The sequence below is a fragment of the Maylandia zebra genome, linkage group LG23 (assembly GCF_041146795.1).
Source record: "Maylandia zebra isolate NMK-2024a linkage group LG23, Mzebra_GT3a, whole genome shotgun sequence".
Lineage (NCBI taxonomy): Eukaryota > Metazoa > Chordata > Actinopteri > Cichliformes > Cichlidae > Maylandia > Maylandia zebra.
In genome coordinates this window covers 3,601,504-3,615,297 of record NC_135188.1, presented here as the reverse complement: position 1 = coordinate 3,615,297, position 13,794 = coordinate 3,601,504, and the positions used below count along the sequence as shown (strand labels likewise).

At 40.7% G+C, this 13,794-nt stretch overlaps 1 protein-coding gene and 1 pseudogene across 1 annotated transcript in view; one reads left to right on the top strand and one right to left on the bottom strand.

The window, feature by feature from the left end:
- On the bottom strand, positions 1-3,280 carry LOC101472351 (dynein axonemal heavy chain 6 pseudogene; annotated as a pseudogene).
- The window catches only part of LOC101472657 (sushi, von Willebrand factor type A, EGF and pentraxin domain-containing protein 1), a 38,220-nt gene continuing 27,356 nt past the window's right edge, over positions 2,931-13,794 (top strand). Inside the window, exons 1-14 of the mRNA XM_076880101.1 lie at positions 2,931-4,512; positions 6,259-6,448; positions 6,578-6,641; positions 6,760-7,164; positions 7,326-7,430; positions 7,522-7,713; positions 7,830-8,015; positions 8,137-8,325; positions 8,547-8,753; positions 8,851-9,030; positions 9,143-9,272; positions 9,357-9,391; positions 10,809-10,890; positions 13,625-13,751. Of these exons, the coding sequence (XP_076736216.1) occupies positions 6,446-6,448; positions 6,578-6,641; positions 6,760-7,164; positions 7,326-7,430; positions 7,522-7,713; positions 7,830-8,015; positions 8,137-8,325; positions 8,547-8,753; positions 8,851-9,030; positions 9,143-9,272; positions 9,357-9,391; positions 10,809-10,890; positions 13,625-13,751 (1,905 nt within the window). The 5' untranslated portion in view covers positions 2,931-4,512; positions 6,259-6,445. The remainder of the gene's footprint in view (positions 4,513-6,258; positions 6,449-6,577; positions 6,642-6,759; positions 7,165-7,325; positions 7,431-7,521; positions 7,714-7,829; positions 8,016-8,136; positions 8,326-8,546; positions 8,754-8,850; positions 9,031-9,142; positions 9,273-9,356; positions 9,392-10,808; positions 10,891-13,624; positions 13,752-13,794) is intronic.

Genomic DNA, 13,794 nt, shown 5'->3' with positions numbered 1-13,794 from the left:
TAAACATTTAATCATCCAACTGGCACAGGAGTGCGGAGGCTTTGGATATCCAGTAGTCGCTGGGTCGCTTGGAGGGAAGCATTACTGTTACCACAAAATTAGTTGAGTGACCTGTGGTGGACAGAGTGCCAGCTCTGGCTGAGGTCTTGTACAGAGGAGCGTGGTAGAGGTCAGGCTCTGGAACGTAGTTCTGCTGTGGCTCAAAGTGCACCACCGGCAGCATGGCGTTCATAACCCGAGGCAGCGCATCATCAATCACCATGCCGACATCATCCCAGCGACAGGCATCCATGAACATGCCGTGAACAAGTACACCGTCCTCCTCATCCATGTTTTGTTTTGCACCAATGGGAAGAGTGCGTAGAGCCTCACAGACTGCTTCCTCATCCCTGTAGGCCGGCACCACGCTGAAGCGGAAATTAAGCTCATCAATAGGCAAACTGTAACGCCGGGCATGATTCTGCAACACTCCAGTAAGAAAGCCTTGAGGGAAGAAGAACCCGGAGATCCAAAGTGATTTGGGCTGACCACGTGTGATCCAAGTCTGGATAAAGGAAGTTCTGAGAGTCAAGTCTCTGACCCAAGAAGACAGCGGTTTGAGGGAAGGGTAGGCAGAGTTTGCCCAGTGGGTGGGGACCTGGTTGTTCAGAAAGCTTGTGTAGATTCGGTCCATTTTCTCTGACATCACAACGAGACCTGCTATTGCCTTTTGCAGAGTGATAAGAGACATCCTGAGAACTTTAAGCAAGTTGTTGAATCGGTCTGCTTCTTGGGCCAAAACAGTTGTGAGGGAGTTAATGCGCCCATTGGTGTCTTTGATAAACAGTGTGTCAATTGCTTCATCCATGTCCAGTCGCTCGGGCAGTTTGGCTAAAATCAGTTCGGCGAGCTCGCAGACTATGTCATCGTTACTCTTAGCTCCCTGTTGTGCTGAAGAACAAGGATCAACATCCAGTATGGTATTGATCAGAGTTATAGTTTCTTGACGCTGAAAAGCCAAGTTGGCATTCTCATGCATACCAAAGATCTCAGGATCATCAATGATTGGAAGATTCTCAATATACTTATATTGTTCGAGTTCATCTGACTCTGGAGCGTAGTAAACACCTGAGGGGGAGTACGTGTAGCCAGGCTGCAGAGTTTCTGGAGAAAAAAAGCCTTTGAGGATTGTCCTTAGGTACCGTTGGTCCCAGGCATCCGTCACTCTCCCTCCATATGTGATCTCACCAGTGATGTAGACCAGAGCATCCCAAGGGATGGTGCCATCTTTGCAGTACAGGTTGAGGTTGAGCAGAGCACATTCTCTGTCACTGTCATTGAATTCGTAGCGGATGTTCCAGCCCAGGGGACCAAACTTCTTCCGCTCCTGGATGATTGCATGGAAAAAGCAGATTCCAAAGACAATCTTCCTCCACTGGTGTCCCAAAATGTGGTGTTCAAAGAAACTGCTGGTGATCTCTGTGAAGGCTCGTTGCATGTTGGCTCGCAGGCCTTTAGGAGGCTCGTTAGTCACCTTAACGGAGTTCTGGAGCACTGTAACAGGAAATACTTTGGTCGGCATGGAACTGAGAAATAGACGGAAGTTCTCATGGACTGATGTGTCAGGGTCAGTGAAGGTCTTAATGAGCTCCTCCATGGCTAACATCCAAGACACAGCCAGATGGCAGTTTTGCAAGAAGACCCAGTTGCCACTTGTCAGCGCTGAATGGATCATCTTCTCCGCTATAGGTCCCTGGCCTTGCCCCAGTGAGATAGCCTCGACCCTGTCGAGACACCCTCTCTTATTTGCAAAGCGCTGGAAGGCACCCATTGGGTCAGAACCTGAGCTGAGGATGAAGATCAATGGGGTGGTAGGGGATATGTCATTATAGAGATTAGCCAGGTCAACTGGAGGGTTTTCCACAAACTCCTTCCCCAAGTTGACAATCACAAACTCAGGTGCTGCAAAAACCACCTTCTCTTCCATGAAGCTCTTGATAAGAACTAGTTTCTGGAAAGATCCCAATCGCTCATTCCAGTAGCCTGTTATCTCCTGTTTCTCCTTTTTGGACTCCTCGAGAGAAGGCAACTCTGACACATAGCCATTCCATTTTTCTGGATTTAAAGATGCTTCAAAATGCCCTAGCTTAATATGGATATGGGTTCTAGTGATTTCTTTGGAGATGCCCTTGAAGCAAGGCAGTGTGTCCTCCAGCTCACAACATGTCTGCCAGTAAAAAACACTTAGCCATGGCACATCTGGTCGCTCTGGAAACTCCTTTTTCAGTGAAGAAGCTCCTCTTAGGAAGTGCCACCATTCCCCATCAGAGATCTCGCCACGCTGCCTCATGATTTCTATGTGCAACATAAAGCTGTAGATAAGCTTGTGTTGCTCGAAGAGTCCACTTGACATATTAATGTAGGAGTTTAGCAAGATTTGATTCAGGAGGATCTGAAGGCGCTCTTCTAGCACAGTGCTCTGATGTCTCGATGGTGGAATTAAAGAGCTGTTTAAAGTACTTGAGTGAGAACTGGTACATAGGATCGATCTCTGACAGACTGGCAATGACAAAGTACAAAACAGATCCTCGAGTGGCCACAGGCCTGTAGCGCTCCCTTGCAGAGTTTATCAACAGCTCAGTTGCTTCTGCCTCTTCCAGACGTTGCTTTATGGCCTCTGAAGTCACCGTTGACTCCTGGAGAGTCTGAACTAGCTCCTCGTTGTCAAGTATATTCCCCTTAGAGGTAAAGAGAAGCTTAAGAATGCAGTCTTCAATATCTTTCAGCTGGCTGCGGTCAGCGTTGATGCGCACAATCGGCTCGTTCCTCTGTTCCTCAAGATGCGGACTCTCAAGACGCACCACATCACTGAGAAGTTGGTCTTCTAAGCCAGATTTAGTGACAGTGAAGTTGATAATTGTAACTTTGATGCAAACCTCTGGCAGGTAATGTGGGTTGGCCATCTTTGTGGTCATATAGAACCTAAAAGAGGCAAACCTTCTGCATTCCACTGGCGGATGACATATTGATCACCAAGAATGTTAATCAGGCTAAAAGTGGAACTGATTGGGATGTTCAGGTTCTGGCACTGCGTTATCCACTGGTCAATTAGCAGCTGTCTATAGTGGGAAGTAAATGCGCCATAATATGCCACACAAGCAGCTGCAATGAAGACATTTCCCACAACATTGATGATCTCTTGCTCAAACAGGGCTACACTTTCTTCCCAGCATACTTGTTCGTCACCAAGAGCGGACGTTAGCTTCCCTGCCCTGATCAGACGGGCCTTTGTCAGAGCCATCGTATTAACCAAATATTCTTTCTCATTCATGCTGCTATCAAACTGCTCCTGCAGGACCTTGATCTGGTTCTCCACCTCCAAAAGAAAGCGTTCCTTTGTCCAAAGTGTACTGAGCAGAACTTGCAGGACTGTAGTCATTGCTTTGTATGCTGCGAGTCAGGACACCGAGCAGTGGGATCTTTAAAGCGGACCAAAACTCAGGGAAACTGGGATCGGTCTCTGTCAAGGGACAGCCAGAGGCCGGCGCAGAGTCACAGTCCCAGCCAGTAAGGTCCTCCTCTGCACAGCTCACCACTGAGTGTGCAAGGCGTTGCAGTAAGCTAAAAAGAAAGCAGCCAAAGCGAGACCAGAGAAAGCAACAGGTAACCTCTTGCCAAAGTTTAACACCAAACAGCTGTAAAGTCCACCTAGTTGGAAAGAAAAGCCTTCTCAAGTGTTTGATTGGTGGCTATCCAGTGACAGTGTTATTTGATTCTGGCTCACAAGTGAGTTTAGTGGACAGACATTGGGTTCAGCGGTTTTTTCCCAACTATCAGGTGCGACCCCTCCAAGAGCTGTTAAATGATGGACTTGAAGTTTATGCGGTTAACGGACAAGCAGTTCCTTATGATGGGTGGGTCGAACTTACAGTCACTCTCGCTGGTCACGAAGATCCCAATCTTACTGTGCAAGCCCCTTTCCTTGTCAGTAAGCTGTCACTCCCTTAGCCCCTCCTGGGAGCAAACGTGCTTGGCGCCATTATCCAAGCACAAGAGTCAGACCGAGAGGCCAGTGCTTTATTGTATAGTCTCCTACGCAAAGCTTTTGGTACAGACGAAGAGCAAGTGATGGCTATGGTAAACTTCATACAAGTACCACAAAGAGCAGGATGTGACCCAGCCACAGTGAGAATTGGGAAGAGCAATGTGACCATTCCTGCTGGAAAAGCAGTCCAAGTGTGGTGCAGAGTACCCCAAAGTTTTGACATTTGTGACCCCCTGGTGCTGTACGAACCCGATGAGAACACTGCCTTGAGACACCTGAGTGTTGGGGAAGGGCTCCTTGAGATCAACAACCATCAAAGGCCATTTGTTAAGGTCCCCATCTCTAACCACTCCAAACACGAAATAATTCTACCGAAGAGAACAGCCCTGGGTACTATTCAACATGTCGCTAAAGTTATTGAGACAGACCGACCCACAAACACATCAGAGGTGACTCAACCCACACAGAGCCCCATCACCACAGCTGAGGTAAGTGCAGCCACCTCTGTTCCCCAAGCTTAGCTATCACTTTTGCTCCAGCATGCTGGGAATGGCATTGTTTTTTAGCAAAATGTTCTTGTTGGTGGTTGGGAAAAATGCTTTCATGTTTTGGTGCCATTCTTTATTCATGGCTATGTTTTTAGGCACAATTGTGAGTGATCCCACGCCTATGTATGAGACGTAACCCCACACACGAATAGTCACAAGATTCATTATTGTTGGCATGACACAGGCCTGATGTTAGAGCTCACCTTTTCGTCTCTGGACAATCATTTCTCTGGCTGTCTCAAACAATTGTAAAGGGGCTTCATCAGAGAAAAAATGACTTTTAACACAGGCCTCTGCAGTACCTGTAGTTTTTTTGAAAAACATCAGTCTCACTCACACTCACACCTGCCTGCTGTCTTTCCTAAGCAACTGAATAATTTTAGGACAAGGATGGCAAACTCATTTTACACTGTGGGCCACATACAGCCCCCTTTCATGTAAAGTGGGCCAGACCAGTGAAACTCTTTCTATCAATCTAAAGAAGTTTAACTACACATTTAAACCCTGTGATAAAAGAAAAATAAGTTTCAACAGTACATCTCTTTTTGTTCGTGAGAAAGAAATGCTGTTTTGGTAAATGAAAGAAATCTGTCAGGATCAGTCTTTGGACTTAAATTGTAAGAAATTAGAAGTCTGGTAGCTCATTGCCCAGTCTGTCCTAAAATTATAAAACATCTTGTTAATTAACAAAAAATGCCCATTTTAATAACGTGAGCCCATGGAGAAAATTTTTTTTATTTCGTAGACAGTAAAAAAGTAGGAACTTTTCTGCTATTTCAGTTTAGCGTGGTATTTTCATAAGCTGATAAAAATATAGAAAATGCAGTTGAAAAAATAAAATGTATCCTCTCATTGACATTTTCCAAAAACTATCCAATGACCAGATTGGAGTCTTTGGCAGGCCAGTTCTGGCCCCCTGCCTTGTGTTTGAAACCCCTGCTTTAGGAGATGGTACTGGCGCTTGCTGGGCTTTGTAAGGTGCCCTGAAAACGTATTTATAACAACTGAACTTCTCTCTTTAAAGTTCTTCATGCTCCAATAATTGGTTGATTTAGGTGCAATCTTACTAGCATCAGTATCCCTGGGAAGCTCTTTTTATGCAAAGCAGTGATGACTGTACATGTTTTCCTGCAGATAACCATGGTTAATAGAGTAAGAACAATGACTTCAATAACCACTGCCTGTTGTTTTAACTCAGTCAGTTTAGCTTGACAGATCTTCTCCTCATCAACATTCTCACCCGAATTAATGAGAGGATCACTTAAATGATGTTCACAGGTGCTTTTGAAGCAGGGCTGATGGACTGTGTGGGGCTTTTTGCATGTGTTATTGTTCTCTAAAGCACTCTGAGCAGCATGTTTTGATGGCATCTCAGTGAAGAACACTATATGCAGTGGTTGTGCATATGTTTAAAAATGCAATATTTGCACGTGCAGTGCAGTGTAGTGTGATACTCATATAAGGTAGCACAAAATGTAATACACTAGTAACTAGTAACTTCATGAAAATAGTTTGTAAACCGAAGTAAATACACTTGTTTTCTGCTTATGATAATGATACTGAAAGTAATACTGAAAGAACTTCATACTAATGAAAATAGCAACTGTGTTAATAAATAACAGAATTTCATTTGTTATTTTTCTTTTCTTTTTAACTTTACTTTTGCTTTTCTTTTTATCTCAAAAGGAACAGCCTCTCGTAGAGTGGAGGAGTATAAGAGTCGGGGTGGAGTTTCCACTCAAAAGTCCAATTGTTATGAAAGCTTTCAGGAAACCTGGACCAAGCCAAGCACCATAAAAGCAGGCACTTCAGCGCAAAACCCTCAGAATCACATCGATCTGCACTGAAGTCAAAGGCTAAAGAATCACTTAAAATGGTAAGTGGAAGTTGAATCAGTTTAAATTCCATTCTCTGCACTGCAGATTTATTCAGTTGTATCTTATAGCCTGTGATTGATAGTATACTATTAATGTATGTTAATGCATCTTTCTAACTTATTTTTTAGGAATTGTGCTATGGATTATTTCAGGCACGTGCATCATGGATCCAGTTCACTTTTATCTGCTCAAGTATGTGCAATGCAGACATCATCCCACCTGCAAGTTTTATAGCCTGATAGAAACTTAACATTTTTTGCATTTTTGCAAAAAATTGCATCTAATGTGTATCTCTGTTCTGTATCCTTAGTGCTGTGCATGTGGACTAGTGTTGAGTCCTGGTCTTACGTCTATTCAAACAAATCAATGAAATGGGATGATGCACGTAATTGGTGCAAGGAGAGCTACACAGACATGGTGGCCATCCAGAACCGGGAGGAGATCGAGCATCTTAACAACTGGCTGCCCAAAAAAAAGGGCTACTACTGGATAGGGATCCGTAAGATCAATGATGTCTGGACCTGGGTAGGAACCAACAAAACTCTGACAGAAGAAGCGACAAACTGGGCAGAAGGAGAACCGAACAATGGCAAAACTGGACAAAGTGTAGGAGTCAGTGAGGACTGTGTGGAGATGTACATTAAACGAGACCAAAATCCAGGCACGTGGAATGACGAGAGGTGTATGAAAAAAAAGACTGCTCTGTGCTACACAGGTAAGCAACAGTTTGGGGCTTATATGCTTTATTTTAGCTGCCTTAGATTTGTTATTCTGGTTCATTATTATCAAGGTAATCTACTGATAAAACATTTAGAAATAGTTTATTTGATATATTATTTTTACTAAGGCTTATAAAAGCATGTCTGTTTTTTCCAGCGGCTTGTAAGATTGACTCCTGTTTGCATGGAGAGTGTGTTGAAACCATCAACAGCCACAAATGTGATTGCTTTGAAGGGTTTTTTGGAGACAAGTGTGACCAAGGTAAGAAAACAAAGTGACAGCGTAGTTTAAATACATATTTTAAGTCACATAAAGGATTTGATATCTAACTGTGTGTTTTATTTGTTGTCAGTTGTGCAGTGTAACAAAGGTGAAGTGGTTGTTCCAGATAAAGGACATGTAAATTGCTCTCACAACTATGGCAGTTTCTCCTATGACTCCTTGTGTCAGTATTCCTGTGAGGAAGGATACAAGCTGAGTGTGCAGACTCCTCTGAGGTGCACGGGGTCAGGAAAATGGTCAGAAAAAACCCCTACATGTGAAAGTGAGTTTAAGTGCTAATAGCTCGTAATATTGCTACTTTTTTTTTTGTAATTATATTATTATTTACTACACAGTGATGGAGTCGTGGACTGATGTTTTTTTTCCTGTTGTCTACAGTGATTCAGTGCGAGAAGATGTCAGAGCCGACACATGGATCCATGAAATGCTCCGATCCTCTGGGCTCATTCAGCTATCAGTCCACCTGTACTTTTACCTGTGATGAAGGTTATGTACTGTCTGGATCTCCATCTCTGCAATGTGAAGCATCAGCAAATTGGAATGGATCCCAGCCATACTGTGTTGGTACGGCCACATGTTTTTACCTTTCATCGTTGTGTAGTTTTTGTTATTTGGAGGATGATTTGCATGATGATTAAAATAAAAGCTTTAATTTAACTCCTTCTGTTGCCTCTCTCTTTTGTAGCTGTTCAGTGCCCTGCGCTGCAAAACTTGACAAATGGCTTTGTCAGCTGTGGAGAAGATGCTGATACGAGGTTCAGCTACAAAAACACCTGCAGCTTCAGTTGTGACCAAGGTTACCATTTAGTGGGAGCCAGTAGAGTGACCTGCACATCAGGAGGTACATGGAATCAGCAGATTCCTCACTGTGAAGGTAAGAGGAACACGAAAAGTATAACCCACCATCTTCTATATCATGAGGACACGTTCAATAAAATACACATGTTTCTGTGTCAGCCATCATTCATCTGAAAGCCTAGTTGTATCACTATTTATTGCAAACACCTTTCACTCATCATAGCAATTTTAACAGTGTCTGTGTTCTTATATGTTACTGATTAATTTTCTTTCTTTCTTTCTTTTTCTTTGTTTTAGCAAAAGGATGTCCTGCTCCAGAGGTCCCAACAAATGGTCAGATAAGCTGCAGCCCTTCTCTGTCTTCATTTCTTAGTCATGACACACCCCATCCACTTGGCATGGTTTGTCATTTTACATGTGATGAAGGACATGAGCTGCAAAGTGCACACAGCATGGAGTGTACACATCCAGGCCAATGGACCTCCAGATCACCAACCTGCACAGGTACATGTGAACCCATTTTACTTGGATTACTTGTTGTTCACAACTTCATTTGTATGTTAATGACATGAAAGTCACATCTTTCTGTCCTTTACAACAGTTGTTCGATGCCCGCTGCTTGAGGCTCCTAAAAACGGTCACATCAATTGTTCCAGCACTGAGTCAGTTTACAACTGTCAGTGCTCCTTCACCTGTGACCAAGGCTACTCATTAGAAGGACCTGAGCTGCTGACATGTGGTCATCATGGTAACTGGACTGCAGAGAAACCCACCTGTCAAGGTAAATAAGCAACAACAGAACAAGGGGAACAAGAAGTTAAAATGCATAAACTTAACATAACAAGTTTCAGTTCAAAGTTTGACGCTATTCACATTTCACCGTGTTTCCACAGCTCCTGCTCCAATTACTGCAGTTACTGCTGGTGTGGCAACAGGGGGCACTGCCTTGTTATCTGGTGTGTCTATGGCTATGTGGGTCTTGAAAAAAATGAAGAAGAATGTAACCAAATTCGACCTGAGCAGGTTAGAGAAGGATTAACCATTTTTATTTTCTTTATTTTTAAGTTTATTGAAATTTCAGTGCTAATCTTCTCTCTTTTATTACAGCAGCACTGAGTCTCCCTCACAGAGCTACAAAAACAGCATTGACAGCCTAATATAGAAATCTCTGATATTCTTAATAAACAAATATGAATACTGTAAATTTTTACCACATTATTGCACAACATATTATTTGCACTAGTATAACACTCTAATAAGGCAAAGCCAATGTAAGAAAAAGAGCTTATTTAGACACATCCACTGAATCATTGTATCCCTTTGTAAACTGTAAAAAGATCTGTGATCGCTCTGAAATGTTGTTTCAACATGTATTTCCTCCCAGTGGGAATTTTATATTGAACATATTGTTCTACAACTTCATGAAAATGCTGGGAAAATGTGGCTATTCCTGTTACTTTAAACGTCACATAACATGTAAGCTGCCATTTCCCTGCATACCTGTGAATTCTTTTTAGTATTTATGTGGTATTTATTTTCTAAAAGAAAATTGTGGTGAATGTTTATTCAGGTGTTTGCTTGTACAAAGCTATATTTTTATTTTTATTTACCGAGCCACTGTAACTGTAATGTTCTCATGTACACACAAAACAAATAAATATTGTTTAAAAAAATTTGATTTTGGCACTTCCATGTTTTGTTATAATGACCAATAAAAATATTCCATTAGTTTTGTCACCACAATGATAGAAATGCTTAGCCGAGCAGGGTCTGAAGCCGTCTGCTTTCATAACTTGGCTCATCAATTCTGCACGACATGCACCGACTCTCACAGTTTTAGCAATGACCTTCTGCCACCATGACTTTTTTTAGAGGTTGAGAAAGAACCTCTTTTGAAAGCTGCCTGGACCTTTTGTCTCTCCAGCAACCTTTCCATCATAAAGGACATGACAAAGCAGAATAAAATTGAAAAGTGAGAGGTAGGAAGGAAAAGCTATATTTCTGGGTATTCTATCCATTGTTTTAATTGAGTGTCATTTGTGCAAGCACTTTCGTGGGACAGGAAAGGGTCAGATATCTTACATAAGGCTGAATATGACAACATGTTGTGAACATCGAGTTATTCTATGCTAAGGCTGCCCTGAATGTAAAAATGAGAGCTTACAAAAACCTGGCAATGACCCTTAGATGCACTGAATGGACGCACAATTATTTTTACTGCTGCAGCACTTTCTTATCTTATGTTTGGGTTGATCAGATAAGCAAAGATTTAACTTCAGCAGCAGCTTCTGTCAAACAACATAACATCTGAGTAAATGAGACATTTTCTCATCAGTCATTTTTAATGATAATATGCATCATAATGGATGTAAATATATCCACCTTTCACCTTGGGTAGGCAACAGATTAATAATATAGGATTAAGGTTGATATAAATTATTGATATTATCTTTGGGTTTTAGATTTGATGCTAGCAAAATGTGTGACTGATGTCATGGAACATGCAACACTGTTACATGTTATAATCATCACACTATGAATTATTCTGAATGTTTTCAGATAATTCTTTGGATGAGACTACTGTCTGCGGGATGCATCACGACTCCAGCAAGACAATGACCTGGACCCAGGCCAGACAGTGGTGCCAGGCCAGATTCACAGACATGATGTTGAAACCAAGAGGAGGATGACTGTCTGGTCTCTATCCTGCTGCAAAGGATATTTTCTCCCTGTATTTCTGGATTCCACTCCCCAAAAAACACAAGAGTGAAATTTGGACACAGTTTGAGAATAACAGCATACGGATCGGTAATGATTCATCAGCAACAAATGAGCCAAATAGCCGCAGTGTTTTTTGTTTTTTTTGTAAACTAACTCAGGACGAAACTGAGGAGAATGGAATGATGGGAAATGCAGCAATTTAACATCAAGTGGTGAAGATTATTTTAAAGTTTGATATTTCCTATACAAAATTTTGCACCATTTTAAATCCTGTTCTTATTTTGTTGATTTAGAAATATTTTAAATTGTCATATGATTGTCATAATATCACTTTCATTGAACATTTATATTTGTATAATTATTTGTCACATCTTTAACTGCTGTAACTATTAAATTTACCAACTTTGGGATTTATTAAGAATATCATATCTTCTCCTGAACTTGATTCATTTGTATGCAGCTTGGCAAAGGATAAGGCTGTTATCTGAAAAAAGGAATAACAGGAAATATTATTTTGGTATTAATAGCAAGCATTTTAATCATGCTTTGTTTGGGGGAGGGGGGGGGGGGTGTTCATAATTACCCAGGTTGAAAAAAAAGCCAAACAGGTGAGCAGATGGCTATTAGAATGGGCAAAGAATAGCAAGTCAAAGTTATTAGTAATTTATTATTAGTAAAGGACAGTATAAACTGAGGAAACTACCACAGTTAGTTAAGTCAGGTCATCCTGGCATATTTATGCATCCTTATACACACTTTCAGATGTCTGAATGTTTTTAAAATATTTCTTTCCACACAACATGCTCTACATATTTCAATAACTTGTACTTTTCATCATTATTTTGTTTGTTTTTTTTACATAATTTTAACATACCTGAATACCCATGCAGGGCTGATGAGTGAATACAAATTCTCCTCATTGAACTTATGCATTCACTTCATTTAAAGATAATGATAAATAATTCTGACTAAGGCTGACGGTTCAGTGCTGTTAGGGGTTTTTTTTTATATCTCTGGTAAACTGATTCTACTTCTAGTGACTCAGTATGAGATATTATTACCACTGACTAGAACAGCAATACTATTGCTAAGAGATTCAGTGCAAGTTTATGGCAAAACAGGTCCAGAATAATCCATAGCTCTATTTACTCTTCACAAGAAAGAAATGTGAGCATGAAAAGTAAGTTTTGAAATTCTTGTACCTGACAATTTCCCTGTAACCAAAGGCCTCCACAGTCACCGGTTCTCAACTCAAAAGAGCACATTTTAGAGAGAGTTACATCATGGATGTGCAGCTGACAAGTCTCCAGCAACTGGGTGACGACATCATGTTGATATGGACAAAGATTTTGGAGGAATGTCACATTTGACCTATTGCATAAATTTAACTTTATAATTGTGTAGGTTTAAAGTGATCCTTTACTATACTCTCACATGAAATGAGTCACAAGGACTTACTGTGTATGCATGTGTCTGTGTGGGGGTGTGCGTATATGAGTGAAAGCCTTCCTGAAAGGAAGCTTTGGCCAAAATGATAACACAAAATTTACCAGTGGCTCAATTCCAGAAGGATAAATAATGTCCTTTATCTTTTTATGAATAAGTGTAAATGTAGTGACAATAATGAGTAACTAAAGACAGATAAGACGATATTACTCATCCTTATTTATAGAAACAGATACGACATATTCAAAACAGTAAGGAACAACGCAGGACTACTCTGATAATTCATTCTGAATAACTCTGACTTTTCTAACACGATAGGTAACTCTTTGAGAGATGAATTATTACAACTTATTCATTATGAATAATATTTATTTTTCTCCTCACATTATTCATTCCTGTTTTATCTAAATGGCATAAACCAGTATCCATGCAACAGTTACAAATATTCTATCTGTGGTTCATCTTTATGTTCACCACAAATAAATAAATAAATACATCAGTTGTAATACATTGTAAAAAACAAAACAAAAAAACATCACAAATAACAACATTTGATGTTTTCCCAGTCTCCCAGTCTGCTCCCCGGTACCTCATAATATCCACCCATTTATAATTAGATTATTACTAATATGTCCCTCGCTTGTTCATGACAAACTTCGGTGTCTTTGTTTAACCTGAAAAGGATTACAAATATTTTTATAAACCTGAGCCAAAGACCTGACCTTATTCTCTAATGAATATATTTTCCCCGTTTTTTAATCATGCAAACCATTTCCACATCAAGATCAATGCTCTACTCACTGTTTCCATCCCTATGGGTCTAAAGGTTTCCTCTCGGTGGAGCTGACCCAGATCCAAACTGTTTTGGCAAGCACACTGAAAATCATCATCCTCTGTTTCAACATAAGACAACAGAAAACCAACAGTTTTATAAACTGATATTTCAGATTCTGATTCCGTAGGACCAGACAATGTGTGAACACAGCTGGCAGCCAGTGTTGCAGCATATAAAGTTATCAATACTTATATTGATTGAATTTATTTGAATTTGTTTAAGTTAATATCATTTAATGCTTTTTTGATGATGACAGACAATAGAAGTTTTCTTTTTGTCTTTTTTCTTTCTTGTGGGAAATGATCCTGAAGCCTTCTGTGGAATTCAGCATTGGGAAATGTTGCGGGAAATTCCGCTGAAAGGCTTCCTGTAGGAGGATGGAGTCATATATAAGAGGAGGCAATCCAGTGGATCACACTCAGAATCATTTTATCCTTAAATATACTGAGGCGGAAGGATCAACAATCTTCTGTAGGCTATCAGGCATATTAGTTAACATGGTGAGTAGAAGGGTTAGTAATTTAAATATCAATCTTTTCAGAG